Source organism: Poecilia formosa, unplaced genomic scaffold (genome assembly GCF_000485575.1).
Source record: "Poecilia formosa unplaced genomic scaffold, Poecilia_formosa-5.1.2 Scaffold20, whole genome shotgun sequence".
In the NCBI taxonomy this organism is placed as follows: Eukaryota; Metazoa; Chordata; class Actinopteri; order Cyprinodontiformes; family Poeciliidae; genus Poecilia; species Poecilia formosa.
The window spans coordinates 1293827-1311579 of record NW_006799959.1 but is presented as its reverse complement, the minus strand read 5'-3'; the positions used below and the strand labels follow the sequence as shown (position 1 = coordinate 1311579).

The 17753-nt window shown below is 37.7% G+C and overlaps 1 protein-coding gene across 2 annotated transcripts in view; it reads right to left on the bottom strand.

Annotated features, from left to right (window-relative positions):
- The window catches only part of rasgef1ba (RasGEF domain family, member 1Ba), a 76864-nt gene that overhangs the window by 51373 nt on the left and 7738 nt on the right, over positions 1–17753 (bottom strand). For both annotated transcript variants that reach the window (XM_007547378.2, XM_007547379.2), the window contains one exon: positions 13472–13525. In XM_007547378.2, coding sequence (XP_007547440.1) covers positions 13472–13525 — 54 coding nt within the window. The remainder of the gene's footprint in view (positions 1–13471; positions 13526–17753) is intronic.

Sequence of the window (17753 nt, the reverse complement as noted above, 5' to 3'; positions counted from 1 at the left end):
AGATGTTAATTACTGAGCATATCATTTTCTGTCAGCTTTACAATAAGGACTATAGAATCACAAAAATAAAAACTAATCACTCATTATGCTTTGCAAACAACTGCACACTTGACCTTTTGGATTCAATAGAAGCGGTCTGGATGTCATTTTGCAAAGCTGCCAAAACTGAGGGGAAAAAAGCCGTTCACACTTAAAAATTCAAAATAATACATCATTTGTACAGTATAGACAGTATATATTGTTTATATTTATAAACAATATAAAGCATTAGGAGCACTCAGTGTCAAAGTTTGATTTGCTGTTATTCAAACAAAGAAGCTCAGATTCTTACTAAATTTTGCAGAAAGCATAAGGCCATCAATGGATTGTGAAAGATAGATATTTGTGCTCAACGCAAACTTGTGAAAAAAGATAGTGAGGCATATAAAGATATGGCCATAGGTAGAGTATTATGAAATGTTGAGAACAAAAAAAACCCCTGAAAGTTCTTTGAAAGAATTTTAAAAAAAAACATCCAAATTTGAGCTCATTTGGATGAACATGTGATTTTTTTTATTTTTTTTTTAGGAATTTTGTCAAGTTTGGAGGTCAGATTAAGCATTTTCACATTTTTTGCACATATGCCCCCACATTTAAACCAACAATGACCATATCAACATCAGACCTACAGTGTCTCAGTGTGTGCAAAGTTTGGCAAAAATCCCATCAACGGTTTTGGTGTAACAAATTTCGCAACTTTACATCACCACCTAGTGGTGAATGTTGACAAAAACTAGCTAGACATGGTTCATTTATAGTTGGTGGTTCAATGTTTTACGGTTTCAAAATTATGAACAATTTAATGTTGCAGTTGTGTGTAGCCATTACATTCCAATTGGGCAACAAAAAAAAAAAAAGTTTGTTGCGCCAAGTTTTTCCTTCCTTCCTTAGCATACATTGTGCTCGGTTTCATTGGGCGCAGAGTTGATTCTAGGGGGTGAGATTGGTTTTGGCTAATGCAAGCTTAATGGTTCTCCTAAAAAAATATTCCAGCAAATGTGAGGAACAAACCACTCGTGTACAAAGGGGGAGGATGGACCACTCAACGCCCTGTAGTGACTTGGGGATATTTTTATGTCAACACATTATGCAGTCAGTAATAATATTTACAGACAAGAAAATGTACAGAAACGAATCACAACGGTGCTTAAATTAAATCATGATAAACCCCCACCTGAAAATAAAATGCTCTCACCGAGAGCTCAAAAGAAGAGAAGGGACGCGACGAACAGCATGACTGACTCAACATTGATCAGACGTTGGCATTTCAATCAATAGAAGTCGACCACAAAACATTGATTCAATTACATCTTTTCAAAACTAGTTTATTGGCTGGAACTGAATGATTGTTTAATGGTTGATTCACCGCCCATCATCAATCTTAACCAAAAATCAACATTTTTGACCATAATTCAACACTGCATTAACATCGCTTGCCATCTGGGTGATCTAAAAATGCAAAATAAATCAAAAAACAACTTTAAATTTAAATGGAGATCTCAGTGTGACAGATTGAGAGTTTTGGAATCAAAAGAAATAAGGGAAGATTTTCCCAGTGAAAGTCTTGGTGAGTGTAGATGTGGCTCTCGTCTTCAAAGGACACGTCCCCCATGTCATAGTCGAGACTCTTCTTCACTCAGAGTCTTATCGTCTCCATTAGTGTTTTTTCCATAGCAATGCCATGAACACTAGATTCCATATTTTGGTGAATTAGATCTTTCTCCCTTTCTGTTAACAGACTCTTTAACCAAAACTCCAGTCAGGATGATCTCCCACCTCCACATCCCAGCTGTGTTTCCCTGAGCTGAAGCCATCAGAACCAAAAACATCATGATATCTGGCGTTTCTCTCTGGATTATCAGGAAGCTGCTGCCATGTGTCTCCATGTTTCACACTGGTCAGATCAGACAGGTAGATCCATCTAGCTGCTGTGTGCAGGTTGCAAACCGGTCCTAAGATAATGAGAATTTGAGCAAACTATTAATGCTAATTCATTCACTTGTGTGTGAAGTCAATCACTAATAAGCACGAAAATACAAATTATCATTCATCAGCTAAATAAACGAGGCCACCAATGGCACAATTACAGCAAGGACAGCCTGGAACCTGCTTCAAGCCGTTTCCTACAACAGGCCACATCTGCATTCACTGGTTGATTGCAGAGCTTTGCAAGGTCATAAATTAATCACTGAACATTCAAATCCTCAGTCGAAAGATCGTTGGTCAGATTTCTGGTTTTTAAAAAGTTGTGAAAAGAAAGATGTTAATTTATAGTGTTTCTCCAATTTGATCTTGGCTAATCTATGCACCATTTAACATTCTCCGTTCTCACACTTCTTTCCAGAATTGTTCCAATTCAGCCACAATGAAGGGTGAACATAAGCATAGCGCTTATGGTTATGCCACCCCATTTCATGATTTAAATTCAGACTTTGACTAGGACACTTTTGTCTTTTTTGGATTTGCTGGTCTGTTATGGATTATTATTCTTCTGTCGAAACCAAGGCAATTCAAGCTGAAGGTCAAATTTCCATTAACCATAAAATGGTACAAATCATAAATCTGCGTAAAGGATGCCAATTTTTTTTAAAAAAACTCAGTTTTCAGCAAGGTTTTGCACCAAGATGACGTGATTTTTCAGCCACATCGAAATTGATGAAATTTGCAAAACTGCAATGGAAACACTCATTGCATCACGAGTCAAATGAACAATCGGATGTTTCCACTGCTGGAGACGACAAAAAAGATAAAATGTTGACATTGTGCATCTGGCTCCACCAGAGCATCAAAAAGTTGAGTTTATCAATCGAAAGTGTTGAATATCAAAGATTCACACACATTTGTAATGGAAACAAACTTTGTCCTCCAGGATTTTCAGCTGGAGAGTTTATGGTTCCATCAGTTCCAGCAGGTCGTCCATCTCCCAAAGGACAAAACAGTCCCACCTCATAATGCTGCCACCACCATGTTGGAGATCTTTTAGTTTAAATCAGCCATTTACTGCAAATCAGAGTTGAGCTCAGTTTCAGTTTCCCATTTCACAAAAAACTGCTTTGTTAAAAAAATAAAATATATATACATAATGGACAAATGCAAGGAAAACAAACGATTGTGAAGTTTTAGGTTTATTTTTTAGTTTAAAATTCTTGTTTTAGCTCTTAAACAGGGTTGTTTGTGTCGGGGAATTGTTAATATTCACGTTATTGTACAACTGAGCTTATTAAACATGTCACCATAGAAAAATGATAATATTTTTATTGATTTTAGAGCTGCTCTACCTGCAGCATTTCCTGAGGCTCTAAGCAGCATCAGATGGTTTGTTCTGTTTCTCCACCCAGTGATAAACAGCAAGTCGTGACAGATTTACTCAGCCTCGTCCTGTTCTACAATTTAACAAATGACTTAACAAATGTCACTTAACTGAATAAAAAGCCTTTGCTTGCCACAGGGTAGGATTCATCATGAATAAAACATGAAACTACCCCCGTCTCCCGTCATATAAAGACACAAACGTCCCCTCCTCCCATGTGTCTTCTTACACTACAGTGGCAAACAAAGACATGCTGCTTATTATTTGATCTAGATCTCAGTGTTTAATAGCTAATATATGTATAGAGCAGCCTAAGGCATCTTCAGCACATAAATTTAAGACGCGTTTTTTTTGTGAGGCTTAGTGTTTGGGTTTGATAAGAGAAGCCATTTTTCTCCAAGGCTTTGGACAAAATGTTTTAGTTCCTTTAACTCAGATGAAGACTTTCTACAGACAAAGAAATCATGACTTTGAAGGTGCAAAACTTTAAAAATTTATATGCATTCCTGTGGAGAACATGGGATTTCTGACTTTAAATACAGTAAGAAAGAGAACCTCAACCAATACTTAAACCCCTAAAACATTTAATTTTATTTCATCAGTTCAAAAAACAAAATATACCTTAACATGCATTTATATAAACGGTGGAAATCGTCTTGGCGCTGCATCAGAGGCTTCCACAGTCTTCATCTCCACTCAGATTCAGCCAATAATAAAAAAGAATGCCACTCATTGATTTGCTGCTTTGTAAATGCCACTCAGTAGCAGGTCAACTAGCAATGCGCTTATTTATTCAACTTTCCCAATCTCCACCTATTAATTAAAATACTTTAGATACCCAATAGGGGGATAAAAATCCATGAATGGAGTTATTTTCTATGAATAATTTAGAGTTGCATTTCACAGAAAAATCTGTGAATACCAGAATATACAAGTGTAAGAATTTACAACAAGAAAAACAATTGGGTGCATAATAAGTCTGAATTTACATGATCTTCTCAACCACATGCTTTTAGTAAACATGGCTAAGTTGCAACTGTAAGACTCCACCCTCCAGCTTCCTGCCGGAGGGCATAAAATTGCTAACACACGTTGACTACCAATGGCTACGACTAGAAGGTCCTACGTTATCACTCTTCACAGCTTTGCAAAAAAAAAAAACAAAAAAAAAAACAATAAAATAAGAAAATAATTAGCTTGGGAGAGGGAAGAAGGTCAGCTATGCTCGACTTCGACAACCTTAACATGTAGATGTGCTGCAGAATTTGGTGTTAAAAAAAAAATTTAAAAAAGTGACCCACACAGCAACAGATCAGAGGAGGTGTTTAGATTAGCTGATCTGCCACCACTGTGTTCAGACGATCATTTATTAATCACAAAATAATCAAACCTGGAAGCATAAAACAGACTGAATGTTCGTTACAGCTGCTGTTGAAAGCTGATGCATTTTAATCTCTACTGTTAGCCAATAGAGCTGTTGCTGGACAGTTGCTATGGTAACGGGTTTGTGTGTAGCATAGCCGACACTAAAAGCAACAAAATAAATAAATAAAAAAAATAAGAACACGAGCGGTTTTGAGTTGCTCTTCGGTGTTTTTCTGCATTATTTTCTGCTTTGCTGTGGCTCACTGGACTGAATTAATAGCTTTATCTCCAGTTTTCATTTCGTTGGCAGAATCGTTCTACAAAGGTAGCGAGGCCATCGATGACGGTAAAATAATCTCTTTGCCCTCCAGCATTGTGCGCATGCGTAACATATTCAGATGGATGACAGCATCTCTAACTCCGTTTATCTGACCACCGATGAAGTTCCTTTAAATTGGTTGGTTTCCTGTCACAATCTTGACTTTTAGGAATGGTCCACAGATTTTCAACAGCATTCAGGTGGAGGTCGTCACCTTCACCTAAAGCTAAATTGGTTAGGATGTTCAGGTGGATGCGGTTACCAGGGTTCAAACCTGTTAAACCTGGAAGACGCTGGTTTAAATCAACATGAACCAAGAGGTTGCTCACCAAGAAAAATCTTTTGTTCTGGATTATTATTATTATTATTATAGCTCACATGTACATTTATAATTCCGACAGGAAAATAAAAGACATATTTTAATGGTTTCTCCACTCAAGTGTCAAAACGGGAGGCGATGCTTGGAGCATTCTCCCGTAATGATAGTCGGGTAATAAAATGAGCCCACGGATCGCTGCCTAAACTCATTACCCACCCCGTTTCCACCACAGCGCTGCTCACAATTAGAGGTCTTTCACAGTGCCCGTAATTTCAGCGATTACCACGGTATAGAGCTGTACAGTGTGCGAATTAATACTTTGAATCGCTTGCTGGTGTACTGTTTTCATCCCTTTGTTTTTTATATCAGCCTAGTAGCAGCTGTGTTAATGTTGGTTTATGTTAATGGCTTCTCTTCCCTTATACATTTTCCTCTTTTTACTAGTTGAAAAACATTAACATTAAATATCATTATCTCAATAATGCCATCTTCAGGGCTTTGCTGACGCACATTTTACAATCAAAGCAACAAAGTTTGGGCCCATAGCAACCGTTAAAAACAAGTTTAATCTCTGGAAACAATTTCAAATGTCGAACAAACAACTCAGCATTGACAGATGCTCTTTATACAAGTTTAATCTCACAAAGTTAAACAAAAAAATAACAGAAAAGACCTGTTAAATTTAGAATAAATCCCCTGAAGTTCTATTGATTATGTCTTCATTTATTAGGTGTAAAGAAAATGCAGGGTTTGTCGACTGTTTATTTTAAAGACCAGAACAGAACTGGTTTATTTGAGAGGAACTTTGAACATTAACAGCATTACTGCAAATGCACTGGAGTGAAAAATTTAGCTAGAACTAAAATAATCAGACATTGAATTATATATTATTGAATATTAGGGACCAATGTGGAGGTAAAATATTTAAAAATCTAACATTTTGGGACAGGAGAAGAAGCCATCTTGGAATTTAAATTGTTTTTACTACATAAAAATGCTTGTGCTGCTGTGTATCTATTAAAAACTAACAAATTACAACTATCCATCACAACCTTCAGGTGGCGCTTTTGCAAATGAAGATTCAGCAATCCATATTAGTCACTCTTACTTGTTAAACTATGTAAATTACCTCTGGGTACTTACGTTTTCGCAGCTTAGCTCTGCTGAAAGCAGATGCTACTTGCATGTGCAGACACATGGAAGACCGATTGACAAATAGGCTTCCTGTAAGCAAATTATATTTGCACAGTTGGTAACTCCAGGACCCAGTCATGTGAAATTGATAAACTACACCACTATGAAAACAAATTGGTGTGTTGGGTCCTTCAGCCAGTCGTTTGATGATGCACCACCCTTCACTTCACACACAGTCCATGAGATCCATGACTGAATGAAGCTCATTGTGGACATAAAAGGACATTTTTCCTAAATTGAAAGCATCTGCCAGAGGAACTACAACTATCATCAACATTAGGAATAATTTAAGACAAGTTCATATATCTTGCTGAAAAGTTACATGCAAGTTAGTTTTGTCTTATTTAAAGTGTACAGAGATAACTAGACAAAGATTACTTTAAGATTGTGTTTTTGCAGTGTGTAGTAAGGAAATGTCCTTTTATTTTCCTATAATGGGGAAATTTTTGTGCAACAGCAGCAAAGCGACAAACGGCAAATAGACTCAAAGATAGAATATATATTTAGAAATGTGTCAGAAAAGGCAGCAAGATGAAGCTGCTCATCATGTCGGATGAAGCTGCTCCAACAACTCAACATCCTAAGATATCCAATTCTTCATCGGTGCAGATGGAGCACCTGCATGATGTAGAATGATATTAAATGTAACATTTGATCATTGCTTTGACATTTGAGTAGCAATGACACAAGCAGATTTCAGGGTTGAAATGCTGAAGCAGCATAATTTCTCAACATCTCGAAAAAAAATTGGCTTAAAGCTGCTTTGAGGTAGCAAAGTCAATCTGAAAACCTTAAACTATGTTTTATTGAAGAGTGATCAAAAACACAGCAGAAAGCACATATGAATGTTTTAAGATCCTGTCAGATGTTTCCACAATTTTGTTTTCAGAAAATGCATGTTAGAGTTTTAGACTAGCTGGGTTCATGGATTTTGCACTAATGTTTCCTGATTGACTCACTGCATTCGTTATTACTCATATATCCAACCCACATGGCCACTTAAGTCAAGCTTTTATATGATAACCCTCCTTATTGGGGTTAATCAGCTTAAACTTCACTGCAGTGCTGCGTTCCCTCCCCCGACAGACCGGAAAGTCACTAAGCCAATTTCATTTCCTCTTGGATTACTGGACTCAGAATGAGGGGTGGATGACGAGCTAGATCTTGTTTGGCACATATGGTGTTTATTTTTCTCGCAACACCGATTCATTTAGAAAGTATAACTGAGCTGTTATGACTTCAAGGCAAGATCAGTATCGGTTTTACTAGATTCTACCCAAATTTGAGGAACAAGTCAAATTTTTTCTCTTATTCTAAGAAATTTAATTTGTCTTTAATAAAATAAGTGCAAAGCTCCATGTAAAAAATCTCTTGTAGCATTTTTAAAATCCAAGAGGATTACTGGAGAAAATTATTGTACTCCATTGAATAAGACACAGGAACTCTTATGTGATATCATTAGGCTTTCTCCAAATTCAAGCAATTTCCAACAATCCAAGTACACTGCTTTACTGAGTTGGTTTAATAATGTAACATACCCAGTGTTGTACTTCTGATTGGGTCTCTCTTGCTTCTAAAAACACTAAAAATCAAAATCTTACCAATTATTTTTCTTTAGTTTCTAGAGCAAATATTTTAGTATATTTGAAGACAAAAACAAGTAACTTTTCAGCAAGACATAAGAGTTTGTTTCAAGTAAATTCCTTAATATTAAAAGTACTAATCCCATTGACAGATTATTCCACTTATAACAAGACCTTTTTCCCCATGTTGTAAGTGAAATAATCTGCCACTGGCACCAGTACTTTTTCATCAATATTAAGGAATTATTTACTTTTAAAAAAGCTCCTATATCTTGCAGAAAAGATACTTGTAGATTAGTTTTGTCTTATTTTAAGTCTACAAAGATGTTTACACTAGAAACTAGACAAAAATACTTGGCAAGCTTTTGTGATTTTGCAGTGAACACCCAACCAGCCGAATTTTACCAATAAGTTCAAGTTATTTGTAATATAGAAATTGAGCAGTTTCAAAAACCTTCGGAACGCAAAGTCACAAATCAGCAGGTACTGCATGTTACCTAGCAACCCCTGCAAAGCCCAGCCCGTTACCTAGCAACCCCTACAAAGCCCAGCCCACTGTAAAGAGTTCGCTCCTCACTATGAGAAGTGCAGACCAGAGTTCGCTTATAAAAAAATAAAAAAAAAATCAGACAAAAACTGGCTACCTGGAAGAAAAGTTTTAAAGAAATGAGGGAAAGACATTTGGCCAGCCAAATAAATCTACGTATATTTTTCCCCAATCCAGGTCTGCCTATCCATTTCTTGAATGAATTTCGTGTGGCCTAGATAAACAATGTGATCCAGGATTTGATGCTGCTTTGGCATTTGAGCAGTCAGACCTTAAAACACGGAGGAAACATTTCGTGAGTATAAAATGTAGGTCAGACACTTCCCTGAGTTCAAAGCGTGGACATGCCAAGGATTATACAGTGTGCCATTGAATACCAGGTATTAAGTGAACACAGCAGGAACATAAACACGCACAGAGAAATGAGTACAAGCCGGGCTTGAGGCCAATGTCCAGGCCGTGACTAATAATCACAAGACAGCATTGAGACGCGCTTCCATGTAGTTACGTGTGCAAAACAAACACATCCAAAGGCATTCCCACCCTGAACCAGACAGCTAAATTCATCCCAGCAGCTCCGTGTTTGTCCCTGGTCCGTGAGAGTAGACCATAACATCAGAAGGTGTGTGTGTGTGTGTGTTTAACATGATCCATTAGGCTACATTCACACTGCAGGTCTTGATGCTGAAATTAAAATTTTAATTTTTTGCTGAAATCTGAAATTTTTACTAATCAAATATGACTGCAATCAGACGTCAGTTTTGAGCCTTCAACATAACATGCTAAACCTTAAACGTACGGATCATATATAGAAGAAAATGGACAAAGTGCTTTACAACTAATTGTCAATACTAAAGTTCAGGATGATGTTTAAAAAGAAAAAAAAATAGTGAGAGAGAGTAGATGTAGGTCAGTTATGCTAGTTTGACTTTTACAACCTTAACATGTGGATGTGCTGTGCAATTCTGTGCGTTTCAGTTCAGTTACAAAAAAAAATGGCAACACACACCAACTGACAGATCAGCTGTTTAAATTAGCCAATCAACTCCCGCTATGTTTGATTAGCCAATAGCAGCGGTAGCTAATCTACCCCAGCGAGTTAATCGCAAAACAGACATCAAGCCTAGAAACATAAAACTGTAATGGACTGAATGTTCTGGTCTTTGTGTGGGAAATGTTTGTGTTTTTTTTGTGTGTCAAATCTTGAAACCTATAGAGGCGTTGTCAGTTGCTATGGCAACAAGTGTGTTGTCATAGCATAGCTGACAAAGCAAGAAAAAAAAAAAAAGTGGTTTTGAGTTTTTCCAACATTTTTTTCTGAGTTATTCTTCCCTTTGCTGTGGCCCACTGCACTATAAAACCTATGTCTCCAGGTTTCATTTAGCTAAAGGAATTGTTCTACAGCGGCAGCGCAGCTACAGATGGCAAAGAATCGTCTTTTCGCCCTCCAAGTTGTGTGCATGCACAAAAAAAAAAATCACCGGATGTAAACAATAACTTAGGACGGGTCTGCAACCAAGAGAGATTAAATGGATGCAATTCTATTCTGTCACCAACATGCTGTAACTCCCAGATGACCTGAGCTTTACGAACATCTGCCATTAATATTATTAATTCATTGGAGGGCACTTAAGGGCCACATGGAGCCCCAACGCTGACACATGCGAGGTCAGGAGTTTAATTCTCTCTGGGACCATCCGTTCGGAAAAAGGTCAGTGCTCCTGTTACTGTAGGAGCAGGGAAATAATCTGCCTTTCCCTCCACATCTGAGTTATAAAAGGATTACAAGTTTAATTTGATTAAACTCTGCAAGTCAAACATTTTCATATACACTTCCTGCCAGCTCACAGCCTAAATTTAATCATGAAAACATGCTGCAAACAGCATTTCCTGATTATTCTACATATTTTGCCAACATTTGGAGGTTTCCATCTGTTCAAACATATTAGTTGATGAGACCACCTCTTGGTCAACAATAAAAGGGAAAAAAGGATTTTAAAATGCATTTAGCTTCAGCATCATGTAATTTGCTCACTGTATGTCAAGAGAGACGTATACAGTCACACCAAAGGACAGTTTAAAGAGTCAATTTAACCCAACAGTGTTTTTTGGACTGAGTGGAAGCCGCTCTCAGGCCACACACCTTCAAAATAATTTAACGTGTCACAGAAGATACTGAAAACATCTCAAATCTCTTCCAAAAGCTAATCGTCACCATAAAAACCACTGTGCTTCCTGATCTGGTTGTCATTGGAAACGAAAGCCTCCAAACAGCTAAAGACGTGCGATTCATTATAGGCCATTTAGCTTAATTTTATTCATCAATTGAGCTTTCATTGATTAAAATCAAAGAACGTCACAGTTAGCATCCGACTGTGGCAAATCGACTGCAGTCATCAACGTAATGGGAAGGCTTAATAGTAGCAGGCTCCATGACGCAGTTTTAATTGTGAGAATGTGTCTTGAACCTGAACGCATCGAACAGAAGAAACATCTGAGGAAATCCTGACAAATGAGCAGAAATGTTTTCAAAACTTTATTTTCAATAAGAACAGAGGTTTTTGTTACGGTTTCATGATTAGAGGAAGTGCTGCGTGTCAGATTTCCCTGCTACAGCGTCATATGAAATGAGGTAAAATAAAATCAATTAGGATTTGGGAACAATTCCTGCTTTCTTATTAGATTAATCCCCCAAAGCTGCTGCATGTGTGAGAATTAAGCTGCCTGCGCTGATATCATAGAGGCAGCCTTTTCTGGCTCAGCGTCCCACTGAGAGCGCCGTTGTTTGGCATGCATAATGTTTGCATAATCCTCGGGCACCGTTCCACCTGGGCCTTCCACGGAGGTCAATGTGCAATCTGCAGGAGGCTTAAGTCGAGGAGGGGGAGAGAAGCTCAGTATAGCAAAATAAAAAGTGAAAAACACAGGGGTGATGATCTGAGACGAAGAGAAAGAAATACAAGCAACATCCTTAACCTTTAAAGCAGTAAGTCTCAAAGGATTTAGTCCACAGACCTCAAGTGTGACAGGAGAGCAAGAGAATAAATGCAGATCATCACAAATGTAGCATTAATTCAAGAAAAAAAGAAAAGATTGTCTCACCTCTAACAAGACATTTTTTCCATGTTGTAAGTGAAATGGAACAAGTACTTTTTCATCAATATTAAGGAATTATTGACTTTAGAAAGCTCCAATATCTTGCTGAACAGATGCTTGTAAATAAGTTTTGTCGTATTTCAAGTGTTCTGAGATATTTGCATGAGAAACTAAACCAAAAATACTTGGTAAAATTGTGTTTCAGTGAGATTTTTGGAGTGAGTTTTTGATGGCAAATATGCAAACATGTTAAGTTACTGATCTCAAAAAGTCTGTCAAGGTGGTTGTTCACTCATACACATGCAACAGCGCTGAGTAATTGAAGTAATAAAACACACAATAAAAAAAAATTAAAAAAAAAAACACTGGAACCTTTAAAATTAAGGAAATGCAAAGAAAAGTCAGTTTGGAAGTAAAAGCATGTTCATTGCTCTGTTTGGACTGCATGTCTGGGGTGTAAATGTCTTGCTTTGTGGAAGAGCAGCATATTTTTTTATTTGATTATTCCCACAATTGTGGCCAAATGGCTGATAAAAACCTGGAAACTGTTAAAGTTTGAAAACTGCACCTAATTTGTTGCATTTTGAAGAGTGAGCTGGAACAAATGGTGAATAGAACCACATATTCAAATTATATTGAACTATTAAGGTAAATTATATGTAAATTGAATATATTTAGGATGATTTCTTAAATTTAATCGATATAAAAATGTAACTACAGAGAAATAAAGTTGACATGCGATGGTGTACCAGCAGGGTTAATCCACTCAGAGGTATTTCAGAACAACACATTGGCTCGGATGAAGAATATCAGTTCTGACTGGATGTTTCTGACTCATCTAGTAATTTTCGTTTTATGTCACTTTTATTCACAGAAACCATCAGTAAAGAATAGTAAAACTCTGATTAGCCTAGAAGTTGCATGAAAGCAAACGGCAGCAGACCGCTATAATCCCCTCTGGCTTCGGCTCAGGTTTGGCTTGTTGTTCTTAGAAAGCCTGTAAGCTTTTCATGATGAGGCTCTGCGGTAATGTACCTGCGGATCCATACCGCACCGCCCATGCACCTGCTGCCATCTGATGCTTACAGCTCTGCAAAAAGCAAAGCAGGAGGATCCCGCTTGGTGGTCACAGGGGGGAGTCTTAGAGACGGACCATAAAAGGATGCTTTCATTCGTTTCTGATAAATTGGAAATTGACAAAACCATAAATCTGCTTGTTTTGCTGTCCTCAGTAATTAAAGTCATGAGCCAGCTGGCATCGAGTCGCCACTCTCTTCTTTTACTAGATTAAGTCAAGCAAAGACCAAGCAGGAATGTAATGCCCTTTGTTGGTGCTTAATTGGCTTTCCGTGGAGTGTTACCATTTGCATTACACAACAACAGAGTGATCAAAGAAAGGTTTGAATTCTGTAGAAAACATGGCATCATCAACAAAAAGAGGAGTTTTTATGCCATCTGCTGCTTGAGAGTTAATCTGAATTGTTTTATTAGTTCAAAAGAATCTAAACAATACACAACAAATCACTTACAAACTCTCAATTCGACCCGGATGTCCACTTCTGCTGATTTTGCTTGTTAATTTTGAAGCTTTTTAATTAAAAACATCATCATGTTTGAGAGCTAAATGCTCAGCCAATTTAAGGTGCAATCATCTGGTCCCCAAAGCAATGAAAAAAAGCTCCATATTGAGAGGACTTACCAATCTGCTGTCGAGCAGAAGCCTCTCATCAGTCAGCGAACAACGAAAGGTTGGCTGCAGGAAGGAAGAGGAAATGTCACTGCATGAAGCGAGTTTATCATCCTGAAGCACAAAAACAACCCAAATCTGAGGTCATTAGAAACTAAAATAAATTATATGCATCTAAAGCTGCAGAATGCAACTTTTATGAAAATATATACATTTTAAATATTTGTTAAAACTGTCACCATGTAGTGACAGCTTAAGATGAGAAAAATAAGTTGAGAAAAGATCAATCTCCTCCAACTGCAAACTGAGTGATTACTGCAATCAACCAATCAGAGCCAGGAGGCGGGTCTTAGGGCTGTCAATCAATTCTGCTAAATGTGCCAATAGTGGAGAAACAACTTACTGTTACAGAAAAACCATGCTAACTAGCTTTAGCATTCAGTTAAGTATAGTAGAAAACAAGGGAGTTTGGGGGAGGGAGGATGAGCAGCACCATACTAGACTGACTGGCAGCACCAAGACCCGCCTCCTGGATCTGATTGGTTGTTTCTAGTTAGCACTGGGAGAAGGCAGGGGAGCTCAATTTTTTTTTCCCCACAGATTTTCCGTCTCATCCACTCATGACATAGTGACAGTTTACACAAATGTGCAAGTAAATATTTTTTTTTATAAAGTTACATTCTGGACATTTAATTCTAACATCTAAATCATAAATGTAGCTCTGCTGGAGGTGAACTTTGACCCCAATCTTTAACAGGTTTTCTTCCAGAATTATCCTTCACTACCACCACCAGATTTAGGCCTACATATAGAAGTGGAAGAAACTTGATTTTTTTTGTTGAAAAATAATCAGAACTGGGTCACTCAGACCGCCATGAGAAAGTTGGATACGAGTCGCATTTGCCTGCTGTGTAAACGTTCACTTGGAAAGTTTAGTCTTTTCCAACATCTCTGCAAACTTTGGTTTTAGACACAAAATGCAATTCTGGAGAAGTCTGGAAAATCCAACTAAGACAGTTGAACTTTAGTTAAGATTGGATTCAACAGAACTGATGACAGATGAAGACTGTATCCTGAAGATGAATCAGAAAATTTTTACTAATTTATTGCATCTTTGATTTTTTTTTTCCCCATAAATGGCCCCCGGGCTGCACTTTGGTGTACCGTTTTCTTAGCTCAGCTCATAATGAGAATACATTACAAATTCTAGCAAACATTGTAGCCCCTGAATAAGCATTCCCTGCAGCTCCAGCCATGTTTGACAGGCACAAGCAGAATGCCAGGTAAAACAAATAAAAGCCTGGAGCGACGCAGCAGCTGTGCAGCAACCTGCTGAGCTGTGAGGAGCTGCAGCACACCGACAGAGGAATGACGCTAATAAAAATCTAAATATATTAAAGCAGGACAGGTGTCTAATGCAGACCTGGAGGTGAGCGTTCAGACTAATCGAGGCTGATGCTTCAGATGCAAAAAGAATGAAAGGAGTCGGACCAGACGCAGACAGATCGTTTCAAAACAAAGCAAACATTTTCATTTCTGTTTGCAATGGAGAGAAAACACAAACCTGTCGGGTTTGGATGCAAACTGTTGAGTTTCACATACAACCCAAAGAAACAAACTGCTGCTAGAGATGAAGACATTAATTATACATTTATACCACTTAGAACAACAGATTCAGATTTAACTAAATCAGAATCTTTTTTTTTATTATTATTCCCATGTCCCACGTGACAGTGTCTGGGTGGGCATTCACTCTACTTTAATCACCACAAATTGAGCCCTGCTGAGGATTTATGAGCGCAACGCTGCAGTTACATGCTGCTGCATAACCAGAGCCTATTACCCACACAAACAGGAAATCAATGGGAAAAGGCCATTTTAATGCACAAGATACAGTATTAATTATCTCTGTTTCATTGTGCATAAATCTGCTGGGTTTTTTATGCGTTTCTGCAGGACAAACTTGGACGAGTTGAGTCCTCCTCTCGGGAAAATGAATTGTCCAGAAGCATTAAAACGTACAGAGGAAATCCTCTGAGTACATTAGTGAGAAAACGGATCAAGTCCTGGAAGCTGTGAGCCGTTTGCATCACGAGGTCAAAGGGTCGAGAGAGAAACTCGTATTTACAGTGCAGCCCTTCATCTTTTATCGCAACAAACCTTTGATACAAATGATCCCTAAAATCACAAGGTAAATATTTACAGATATATTTTTAAAGCTGCCATCTTGTCTCAGTGTGACCAGTAAAAATCACATTTCACTTCAGCCTGAGCCATGCCAGCAAGCTAATTGTTTCCTGAAATTGTTCATCCGTATTCGTTATTAAAGCGAGCCCAGGCTGAGATCTATGAATCATTTATGAGCTGAAGCAGAGACTAATTGAAAAGAAAGAACAGATTGTGGTAAAGGTCTTCAGCTCAGTGGGCTTTTCAAAATTTGTGAGGCAGGAAGCTACAAAAGGTGTAGCAAGAAAAGTCACAGGGTGACACTTTACCCCCCAGTGGAGCAACTAAAGCAGTGAAACATTTAAAATTTCTACTATTAAGCAGCAATTTGAAGGAAGCTGCTATAAAGATGAAGCTTAGAGTAACTGCATCCTGTACAATGTGACGCTTTTTACAGCCAAATTCTACTGATATGTTCCTAAAAAGCAGCTATTTACAGTAGTCTGCCACTGAGGAGACGCAAGAGTTTAAAGTTTGAAAATGTGACAAGGGGAGAAATTCTCATCTGACGGTGAAGTCAGAGGATTTTAGTAAATAGCACAACAAAGAAACAAAAACAAGCAAATAAAAGAAAAGTTAACTCGTTCTGCATGCGTCATTGCAGAAGATGCATCAACACACCCGACTTATTTTATCCTGGTTTACATAAGTTATTACAGCATTTACCTGCTACAGCATTCTAGATAGAAAAAAATGAGCAAATTTCCACTAAAATCTCAGAAACAGAATAATTTCAGAAATTTTCTAGAAAAAAAAAATTGGAAATTTCTGAGTCTGAAAAGTCAAAAATTTGCTTTAAAAAAAGAAAAATTAGACTAATCTGAAAACTTTCAACTTTTCAAACTCAGAAATTTTCACTTTTGCTAAAAAATTTCTGAAATTAATCTCAAAATTTCGGACTTTTTTGCAGGAAATCATCCTGCATTAAGCAACAGAATCGTGCAGGACGAACCACTGAGCCTGGGAAAGACCAGTCGGTTAAATTAAGTCTTCACCCCCGACTCAGAGACTTGGAGCAAACAGAGCAGACCAGCCTGTAACCATAACAACAGGTGAGTTTTCCTGAGCTGTCACAACAATCCCATGGAGGAAATCTTTTCTCAGCTGGTTCACAGCTGTTACAGGTCAAAGGTCACATGTAGGCATCTCTTATATTTCAAATTATTCTAGCTAAAGCTGACCAGGAAGCACAATGTATGATGGTGTATTAGGGAAATTGTAGATTTTATTTTTTTTTTAAAAAAAAGGAAGAGTAAATTTTGTGAATTATCAAACCCATGATCAGGGTCTGAACCTACTGGTGTTTTTTTGAATACAGAAAAACCTCAGACTGCTGCTTCTGTGGCGTTTTTTCCTGAGTCTCCATCCTGTCCTGTTATCTGGAGCCTAGTTCTGCTGGAGGTTTCCTCCCGTCACAAGGGAGTCATTTCTCTCCACAGTCACCAAACACTTGATTGGTCAGGATGAAAGCTGCAGGTTGCAGATATAGAATGATAGATGTGCAAAACAAAATCTTACCAATTTTGGTCTAGGTTCTTGTGCAGATATCTTAGCACACTTGAAATAAAACAAAACTAACCTACTTGAAACTTTTCAGCAAGATAATAGAACTTCTTAAGTCAATGATTCCTTAATATTGATGAAAAGTGAAATAATCTGCTAGTGGAACCAGTACTTTTACATCATAATTAAGGAATTAACTTAAAACAAGCTCCTATATCTGCTGAAAAGTTACTTGTAATTTAGCTTTATGTCATTTCAAGTACACCAAGATATTTGCACTATATTCTAGATTGTTTTTGCAGTGCATCTGTAAAATGTTCTGTGAGAAAACTTCAATTATCTCTGCTGGACTGTGAACTTGTCTGTTTACTCAAGTCTGCATCAGATTAATGTAAACTTTTTTATATAATCAGAATCAGACAGGCTGACTTTTCCTGTCTTGTGACTGATGCAAACAGGCGATTTTGAGTCAACACGTTTTGTCTGCAGCATTTCGGTCCAGCTCGGTGGTTTCATATGACCAACAGCAGCAGCCGACCGTAAACTCAAGAGAAGCCAGAAAATT